The 9,808-nt window shown below is 56.7% G+C and overlaps 1 protein-coding gene across 4 annotated transcripts in view; it reads left to right on the plus strand.

Moving 5' to 3' along the window:
- The window catches only part of AGPAT3 (1-acylglycerol-3-phosphate O-acyltransferase 3), a 64,178-nt gene extending 63,649 nt beyond the window's left edge, over window positions 1–529 (plus strand). For all 4 annotated transcript variants that reach the window (XM_036445693.2, XM_036445692.2, XM_036445691.2 and 1 more), the window contains exon 9: window positions 277–529. In XM_036445693.2, the coding sequence (XP_036301586.1) occupies window positions 277–365 (89 nt within the window). In that variant the 3' untranslated portion in view covers window positions 366–529. The remainder of the gene's footprint in view (window positions 1–276) is intronic.
- Window positions 530–9,808: the final 9,279 nt, after the last annotated feature.

Here is a 9,808-nt window from a genome sequence, read left to right on the forward strand (position 1 = left end):
CTGCAGCTCACGCCCCAGGCCTGCCGTGCCCCATGGGGGTGCCCGGGCCTGCAGACCACCGCAGTGCCCAGGAGGCATCGAGGAGCCGGGATCCAGGCAAGGCCTCGGGGCCTCAGCGCGGGCTCCAGCCGCTCCGCTGCGGGAGCCACCTGCTCCGCGGGGACTGGGCGTGCAGGGGTAGAGGGCGGGCCGGAGGGGTCTGCCTGCCACCCCACAGGCCTCCCAACAATGATTTCCCAGTCGATCCATCTAACCCACCTTTCTCCTGTTTTAAAGCTTCCTTTGGAGTCCGCCGACTAATAGGAGTAACTGAAATAGAGAAAGGCTCCAGCTACGGGAACCAAGAATTTAAGAAAAAGGAATAATTAATGGCTGTGATTGAACACACTTACCTTGATGGTGGTGTCCGATTAACTCAATTAAAACCAGAACCACACACACAGAGGAAAAAAAAAAGACACTTAGAAACTATTTTCTTATTAACTGGTGACTAATATTAACCAATAAACTTGAGCCAAGAGTAAAGAAATGAGAGAGCCTGCCGGATGGAGACTTCGCAGCGCCCACTGCAGGGCCGCCTGTCGCTGTGGGAGACGGGGCACGGAGGGCGGCGTCCTCTCTGGGCGGTGGCCCCGGGTCCGGGATTCCCCCAGCGCCGTTGCTCGAGGACTCTGCTGGCCAGAGAGAGCCTCTGATGCTTTCTCTTCTTAAACTCGGGTCCCTTTTCCGTTTGTACCTGTGATTTTGGGAATGCCCTGGCCCCTCGCCGCTCCCCGCACCCCAACAAACTCTCCTCAGACTCTTCCCCAGGCCTCCTGGGTGCAGATGTCACAGCCTCTCTGGTCCCCAAGGCAACCAGTATCTTGGCTTCCGGACAGTAGGGTGGGGAGCTGGGTGGCCGGGCGCCATGGAGACCATGCTCTGGTGATAAGCACACACTGGGTGTCCGGTGGATGGGGCAGCCCGGGCCGGCAGCCGGCAGATGCTGTGCCGTCTCCTCCCTGAGCCTGGGTGTGAGTCCCTGAGGGCGCGGTGCGCTGCCATTTCCCCTGTGGCCCTGAGGGCGGTCCCTCTGCTGGGTGCTGGGAGGGCCACGCTGGGCCTGTGCCCTCTCCCCGCAGCCCCAGGACCCGTGATGCTTCTTAAGAAGCAGTGTCCCACCCAGTCTGTCTTCTGAGATGGTTGGAGACTGTTAGCACAGGGCCTGTTAGCCTCTAGAGATGCCATTTTCACAGTTGATCTGTCGGTGGCGCTCAACTCCCTGATGAAAATGAGCCGTGGCGAGCCTTCCCCCATCCCATCGCCCGCCCGGCCCTGAGCAGGCACACTTGTCTGGCCAGGGCCTGCTTCTGACCAGGTGGGTGGCCTTTAGGCCTGGCGGTGCCCACACCCACAGGTGCCGGTGGAGTGTCTCCCCGGGTCCCCTCAGCCTGTGCTTGGCTTACGTCCTCCCAGCAGCCTCTGCAGGCGGGGCCCTGGAGGGAGGCTGACCCCGCAGATGGAGCCTGGCCGGCGGGAGGCTGCTGGGCAGACAGAGTGGGAACCAGGGCTCCTCCCGCCTCCCCGGCTCCGCTCAGCCATCCCACTGCACACGGCTGCTTTGGACTTCCTTCTTAAACCTTCACATTGGTTTTTTTTTAAAGTCACATTTTCCGCCTTTTTTTTTTTTTTTTTAGCGAGGGAAAGAAAACTAATGGGTGTTATCTCTGACACACTGTAACCGGCATTCCGAACAGAGTCAGGTTGGATTTTCTAGAAAAGCAGAGGAAAGAGAAATAAGAGGAATTAGAAACTGAATTGAAAGAAGAATAATGTACTGGCCCTACGTGTGCATTGGGGAAGATGTGTCAGGCTGGCATCAGTGCTCTGTAACAACGATGCCCTCCTGAGGTTGGGGGGCCCTGCAGAGATGGGCACTCCAGTTCCCGTGTCCCAGGGCGAGAGGGTGCAGCTCCTGTGGGCTGAAGCTGCAAAACAGTTCAAAACGCCTTTGTTTCAGAGCTGCACGCGCTCGCCTCTGTCCTGAAGCACGGCCCCCGCCCCCTCAGGGCCAGCGGCCACCTGAGAGTTGATTTGTCTCCATCCCACGCTGCTCACCTGTCTTCATGCGTGTTTATCCGGGTCATTGGCTGAGTCACGAATGCCTAAACCAGCTTAAAGGGAACCAGAGGGAGGGTCCTGTGGACGGAGCCCCACCAGGAAGATGCAGATTTAGATCCTTTACCACTTAATGCATAGTCTTGGTTTCCCAGCTAAGCCCCCTTCCCCTGAAATTAATTTATAACATGCGAATTCTACATCTAGGCGATGAGTGAGCCGTGCAGACCCTGTAAATGGAGCTGAGACCAGGGTGTAGGCTTCCAATCTCAGTGATTCCTCCCGATTGGACGTGGGTCAGCTCGTGCATTGGACTCGGAGCCCTTTGGGAGCAATAAAAACTCCACCGGGAATATGCGGCCTTTTTTTTTTTTTTTTTTTTTGACAGAGAGAGAGAGAGAGAGAGAGAGAGAGAGCGCGGGTGGATGTTGCTTTCACTTCAGAAGGAAGGGGGAGAGGAGCCCTTTTAATTTTTTACCTTAAATTAATAAATTGCAGAATTGTGCTTTTCTTTATTCTTTGCCTTTACATCCGCTACTGAGTGCCATCTGCTGCTGATGGTGCCATGTCACCTTCAGGCTGAGGGTGGGACAGGCCCTGCTGGTTGCAGTTGTGGTGTGCTCTCCAGGCATAAAGGGCGGCCCCGGGTCAGTCCAAGGCCGGGAAGTGTTTTCTGCCCCTCCCTGCTGGGGGGTGGTCTGCTGCCCCTCCCTGCTGGGGGGGGATCTGCTGTCCTTCCTGCTGGGGGGGATCTGCTGTCCTCCCTGCTGGGGGGGATCTGCTGCCCCTCCCTGCTGGGGGGGGATCTGCTGTCCTCCCTGCTGGGGGAGATCTGCTGTCCTCCCTGCTGGGGGTGATCTGCTGCCCCTCCCTGCATGGGGGGATCTGCTGTCCTCCCTGCTGGGGGATGGTCTGCTGCCCCTCCCTGCTGGGGGGGATCTGCTGTCCCTTGCTGCTGGGGGAAGTGTTTGCTGACACTCTCTGGGGTAGGCTCTGCCACTTGCTCTGTGCCTGGGAACCAGCCCCCTGCTCCTGCCGGGGGGTCGCTGGCTGCATGTTTCTCAGCTCAGGCCAAGGCCCCACTCTCAGGTGCACGGTTCCAATCCCGTGTCCTCTTCCACCTCTGTGCCCGGCCCCTGCCTGGTACGTGGAGTCTGGCCTGCGGGCCTTCCCCATGTGTCTAGCTGGGGGCGGTCGCAGTCTTTGGGCCCCTCTGGGGAGTCCAGGGGCTTCTAGGGTGACTGTGCTATTTCCAGGGTGACTTTTTAGCAGCTACCGGGGGACTGTGGCTTCCCTCTCTGGGGTCCTTGCCACAGCACCGTAAGCAGGGACTGGGGAACAGCTGGGCAGAGGGCGAGCATCGATTTGTGAATGCTCGTTTTCCGTCTGCCCTCCTTTTCTCCAGACCTGGTGGAGGCCTGCTGGGGGGTTTGGAATAGCTGCCCATTGACAAGCACTTTCACCAGAGAAAGCAGAGGGGCAGGCCGCCCCGTGCTTGGTGACAGCACTGGCTGCTCGGCCCCATTGGAGGGGCCCTGGAGCTCCGGTCCTCCAGAAGCACAGGATCCGTGTGAAGCGATGAGCTCTGAATGTACAAACCACAACACATCACAAAGCAACAATGGACACCGCACTTCTCTGTACAGAAACAGTGCAGGTGTGGCCACCCATCGCGTCTGAATCTGCTGTGTGTCCCTGTCACCCCCAGGTGTGCCGAGGCAAGAGAACCTCCTTCCGCTAACCAGAGCGTGGTTTGGCCTGAAGGGAGGCGGGGGGTGCCGTCACGTGCAGGTCGGGCTGTGACTGCGGGTTGTGTCAGATTTGGGGTGAAGGAGGAGTCACTCTCTGCATGTTGCTTTGTCTCTGCCCGAGACACTTATAGGATAAGCCAAATAGAATCTTTCAGCCCGGCTGATTTTCAGCCGAATTGTTCAACCCCGAGCGTGACTCATGCTGCGAACTTCTCACCAGTAGTGCATGCTCCCCCAGCATGCAACCCTTAGCGCCCAATGGTGTGCCGTGGCTCCAGCCCTCCTGCCGTCTACCGAGGCTGAGGGTTGGAACAGCGGGCCCGCCATGTCCACCTGCCTTCTCTCTGGAGTCAGCACGTCCCTGGCCCACGTGCCTGCCCCTTTGTGTAGTGGGTTAGGTCCCAAAGCAAGGGCCAGCCTCTCCAAACGCCTGGGCCTGGGTGCCCCACCCTCACCCCCACACATGCTCCTGGCCATCCCACCCACTCGCACTGGGCCAGGCTTCGTCCCAGACCCTGCTCGGCCTGCCAGGTGCATGCAGACATCCGGGTTTCACATTCTTGCATATCAGGGCCAGACACAAAAACACAGGGACAGCTTCTGGGCAGATGTCTGTGTGACTGAGGAGTGGACACACGTGAATTACGTTTCAGCACAAGCATTTGCCCACTGGCTGATCTCAGTGACAATGGTGGCCTTCTCACTCACCACTCGGGGAATTCAAGGACACAACCACTTTCAGGGAGTTCGGGCAATTCCCAGAGGCGCTGACGCCCGTCAGCCCCCGTGGCAGCCAGGCATTCTTTTCAAAGACGATGGGACCGCTTTTCAATTTTTAAGCTTTGTAATGGCAAAGTCCACCTGGAATTTTCTTTCCCCCAACCTTTCGTTTCTTAACCTTTTGTTGCATAAGCACTTGGACAGAAGTCAAAACTGTGAATGAGATACTGAAATGCACTAAATTGTATTAAATTAAACTGGAGTTACTTGATAACAATGAAGAAACGCATCTGATCTGCTTGTATTTATTGTCTCAGAGCTGTATGTTGTGACAATCGGACGTTACTTGTTTTCCTAAATGCCGGGAAATTCAAAACTGGCTTCTTGATCATAAAGACCATCGGCGAGTAATGTACCACAGACTAACCATCACACATGACCATCGGCGAGCACTGTCACTGGAGATGAGCGCCTCTCTGGAAAACCTCACAGACCATCGACGCGAGTACACGTGACAGGTGTTGGGGTCTTTTTTCTATCGTTGACAATCTGCCATAGCTGACCACCGGCCAGTTTCAAGGATGATACACTGAATACAGGGTGCACATATGTTCTATGGACGTTCCTTTTGTACTCTTCATTTTTACAAGTTTGCTACTCACGACGTTTCTGTAGCTGAGGATAGAGGTATTTTTGGTCTATAGGAGCCGGGGGAGGGGGAGCAGCTAACTTAGACTTCCAAAGCCTGTGTCCCAGAAACTGACTGTGTGTGCCATGCTCCGTGAAGATCACTCTGTAATGGGCGTGCGTGAGCCTGCCTGCATGGCGCTCTCCTGGATCGAATGCTGCAGGCGTCATACTTGTTTGTTAAAGTTGCTGCTGTGAAAGAGAGGGATAAATATCCACAATCTAAGAGAAAGTGACTGTCTGCCTCCTTCTGTTCCTTTGTCTCTAGTCTGCATAGATTATCATCTCCTCTACCTGCCCTCCTTCCCTTTCCCCTCGTCCCCTTCCCCCTGCTGCTCCGGAAAGTGAAGGACCTGGGCTCATGGGCTGCGGGGTTGCCGCCTGCACAGGCCACTCACCTGCCCTCCATCTTCCCTTTCCTGCTCAGTGCACTTTGCAAGCCTCTCCTTTGCCTGTCCGTTGCCTTTGGGGGAGAATTGGAGAAAGAGCGCCACCATCTGGCCAAGGCCGGGGAGGAAGCTAGTTGGTGCATCAAGTCTCCGATATGGCTTCGTCTGAAAATGGGTTTTAATATATTTTATTGAGCGGAAGGGAGAGAGAAAGTTAGAGACTTCGATGAGAGAGAACCATCGATCAGCTGCCTCTTGCACACCCCCTAGTGGGGATATGCCCACAACCAAGGTACATGCCCTTGACCAGAATCGAACCCGGGACCTTTCAGTCCCCAAGCCGACGCTCTATCCATTGAGCCAAACCGGTTTCGGCTGAAAATGGGTTTTAGAGCCATCAAGGATGAAAGAGTTTCCGAAGTGGGCCTGTATACATCCAAACATTTTTATGTTTTTCATAAAAATGTATTCTCTGGAGAAAACCAAGGGACCCTTTTCCTCCTGGATAAAGAACTCCTGTTAGAACCAAGAGCTAGTCCATGGTCACATGTGTTTGTCTGAGGAAAATAAATTGAGCCAAAAGAGCCATGGCGTCACGGAACCGCCGTGACGACGCGTCTCTGCTCTGTGGGGGTCCAGGTGGTGGTGGTGGGAGCTGGGCTGGGCCCGTCCCCACTCAGCTCAGCCCCTTGAGAGCTGGAGAGGCCGGGAGCAGACGGGCCATCAGCTCTAGCCGTGACTTATTTTAAAAATACATCCAGAACTCAGAGCATGTGTATACCAGCAAGCCACACCTGTGCACATGCAGGCATGTATACACACTTGCACATGTGCCCACACATGCACATGAACACGCATAGGAGTGGAGTTTGTGGAGGTGTGATGCAGGAGATGAAATCAAAGGGCCCTGCTGCCATTGATATTAAGTGGTGTGGGGAGGCTTGGTCAGTTCGGCCTCGCTGTGTGCTTGATCCTGTTTGAATGCAAATGTCCAGAGTAAAAATGACTGGCTGTGGATATCACTCCTGAACCCCCAAACCCCGAGTTTCACAGATCTCTGGGACACCCAGACAATGAGCCAAGCCCGCCTGCTTCTCTGGCCCAGATCCCACTTATGCTTTGACTGCCAGGTGTACTTGATGTGTAGGAATCAGCCCTGGCCACCTGACATGGTGAGAAGTGTGTGCCAGAATGCAAATACACATGTGCCTGTGAATATACATACCTAAACACACACACCTACACAAAGGCATATGTATGCATATGCATATACAATACATGCCCACAAACCCATGTAGGCACACGGTGGACGCACACACACACCTACACATACACATGCACTATGTGTATGTATACACACATACTCCAAGACGTGCGCACACACACAGGTGTGCACACATATGTACAGGCACACCCCAAAGAGAAGGGGCAACGCTTAGTGGTCATTTAAGCCCAAGCCTATTAGGAAGCGGGGTGAAATCACAAGCCTGTATTCTTGAATCATCTCACGTCCCTCCTGGTACAACGCCTGAGAACACCAGGGTCCAAGTGCCCGTAAGCAGTGGGATTTGTGGAAAGAAAAGCTCCTCTTAAAGGAAGTGCTCCCCAAGTGCTAACTAAATCAGCTTGCCCTGGGACATCTCGGAGGAGTTAGGGATGTCACGTGATCACTCTTAAAGGAAGTGCTCCCCAAGTGCTAACTAAATCAGCTTGCCCTGGGACATCTCAGAGAAGTTAGGGATGTCACGTGATCTGGGCGCTAGCTCCATCAGGGAGCAGGGAGAACGTTACACCCACAGGCGCTTTATTCCAGGGGGCGTGTGGTGTGGACAGTGGGCAAAAAGCATGACCCGTGGGGGCATCAGGTGGTGTTTTCAGTCCCTCCTCCCAGGGAGGGCCCTGCCTATAGCCAGCGGGTACCCCAACAGTATGGAGTGGGGCCTGACTCCCTATAATCAGAATTTGGAGTCCAGTGAAGCCCTCAAACTGCCTGCTGGCAGGGTGTGTCTGGAAGAACGGGCTGTAAGCCTGGCCGGAGATGATCACTTCATCCTGGAAAAGGGAGACCCAGCGCTGTCCCAGGCCTGTCTCCATCTTCTCTGCAGGCCCAGAGGGTCAGGGGAACTTTGAGAGTCAGAGGCGGGGATTCTGGGGACCCCAGAGCACTCTGAACCAGGAGGTTGTATGCAGGAGCTTGGGGGTGTCCTTAGAGACCTTAAATGGGAGCTGGGATGGGGGAGGGGACAGCCAGCTCTAGCTAGGTGTGTCCAGCCTGTTTGCAAAACCACTGTGCTTTAAGCCCCCGCCACGGAGGGCCAGGAGCCCGGGAGCCAGACTTCAAAGGACTCGGTGCTGTGGGTCCGGGCAGATGCAGACCTGGGTGCACCTTTGCCCCAGTGTCTGTGCCGGTGCCGCCCCCCGGCCCGGGCTTCATGCAGCTTCTCCTTAGGCACCATTCCTGGCCAGAGAGCCTCCAGAACACCCCGCAGGCTGTCCCACCCGCTCACTTTCTGGCAAAGCATCTGACACTGTCTCTACGCGGTCAGTTCCCCGCCCAGGGCTTTGCAAGGAGCCTGACCCCCGGGGCCAGCCCAGGGCAGTCGGATGACCCTCCACTTATGGCGGGACCCTGCCTTGCGTACGTGACTCAGGAGCTGGACCTCAGAAGACGGCGGAGCAGGTGTGAATTACTGTCCATTCCTCCTGTGCAAACCCTCTTAGGCTGCTTCCAACCACACATAGTGGCGGAGGCCCAGCTGCAGCGCCCTCTGGAGGAGGGGCAGGTTCGGTGTGGAAGGGCCGCACGTGACTCTGGGGTTGGAGGGTGCCCTGCCGTAAGGTGTGTGAGGTTCGTGGTCCAGAAGGTGCCTCCTCAGCCCCTCCTGGTCTGCCTCTCCAGGGCACAGAGCTCCTGAAAGCCTTGGAGATTCCGAAGCCATAGAGCACGAGGCTCCTCTCTCGTTCTAACAAAGTGACTGTGGGTGGGCTCCTCGGTGGCTTCCAGAGGAGGGCTGGTCACCAGAGAGACCACACTGAGACTGGATACAAGCTCCGAACTCTCAGCTCCTCCCCCACGCCTCAGCTGGGAAAGGAGCCGGACGGAGAGGGGGGCAATGCTCCCCTCCCCCACCCCCACCCCCACCCCTGCCTGCAGGAGGAAGCCTCCACGGGACCCCAATAGCGCGGGGTCCGGGAAGCCCCGTGTATCAGGAGGGTGAGGCTCTCTGGGCTGAGGGTTGCCGTTAGTCCCACCAGAACCATGCCAGCCCAGCCCTACAGCTGCCGGATGCCTTTGGTCCTGAGCTCCTGGCCCATCCTGCCAGGACCCCTGGGGCTGGCGGAGCCTCCGAGGGAGCCGTTAGGTCCCATCAGAGCTGGGCTGGGGCCTGCGGGCAGCTTGGCCGGGGCAGCCCCCTGGCTCCCACATCCCCTGAAAGGGTTTTCTATTAATAACCATTAAGTCCTCCTAACGCTCGAAAGGAAGTATTTATTGCGTGTGTCCTGAGCCAGCCAAGTCCCGAGGCGGCGTATTAAACATTGAACATCGCAATAATAAATGAATCATTGATTTTCAGTAACCAGGCCACGGATGCATCTGCTCTAGGCTCTCGGGCAGCCATGTGAGCCCACTCCTCTTGGGTGGGGGCTGGGCGGCGTGCGTGGGCAGCGGTCTCTGAGCAAGGGCTCGGTGCAGGTGGCCTGTTTGCCGGTGGACCCAGAACGGGGAGGGAGGAGGGGAGCGTGAGGAGGGATGGGCAAAGAGCCACGGCGGTGCCTGTCCTTGCTGGTGACCTCTGGGGGCTTACCCCCTCCCAGAAGCTGCCCTGAAGTGCTCTGAGCAAGGGGAGGTTGGCACATTGATCTACCCACTGGGTGCGGGAAGACCTGGTGGTACCGCTGCCCAGGACTTTCTGCTCAGCCTGCGCTGGGCCTGAGGCAGGAAAGCGGAGCCCTGAAGGCCCTGGCGTGGGCACCTTACTGTGCCTGGGCCGCCCACTGCAGTTAGATCAGAACTAAGGGCCTGTGGCCTGGGCACCCGGCGTGTCTGCGAGGGTCTCTGTGCACCACGCAGGCCGCTGGGACAGGACAATGGACGCTGTGCTGCTTAGGTAAAAAGGGACGCGTGGAATTCTGGGTTAGCGGATGATTCCTTCCTGCCTACTC

Source organism: Pipistrellus kuhlii, unplaced genomic scaffold (genome assembly GCF_014108245.1).
Source record: "Pipistrellus kuhlii isolate mPipKuh1 unplaced genomic scaffold, mPipKuh1.p scaffold_m20_p_2, whole genome shotgun sequence".
Classification (NCBI taxonomy): domain Eukaryota; kingdom Metazoa; phylum Chordata; class Mammalia; order Chiroptera; family Vespertilionidae; genus Pipistrellus; species Pipistrellus kuhlii.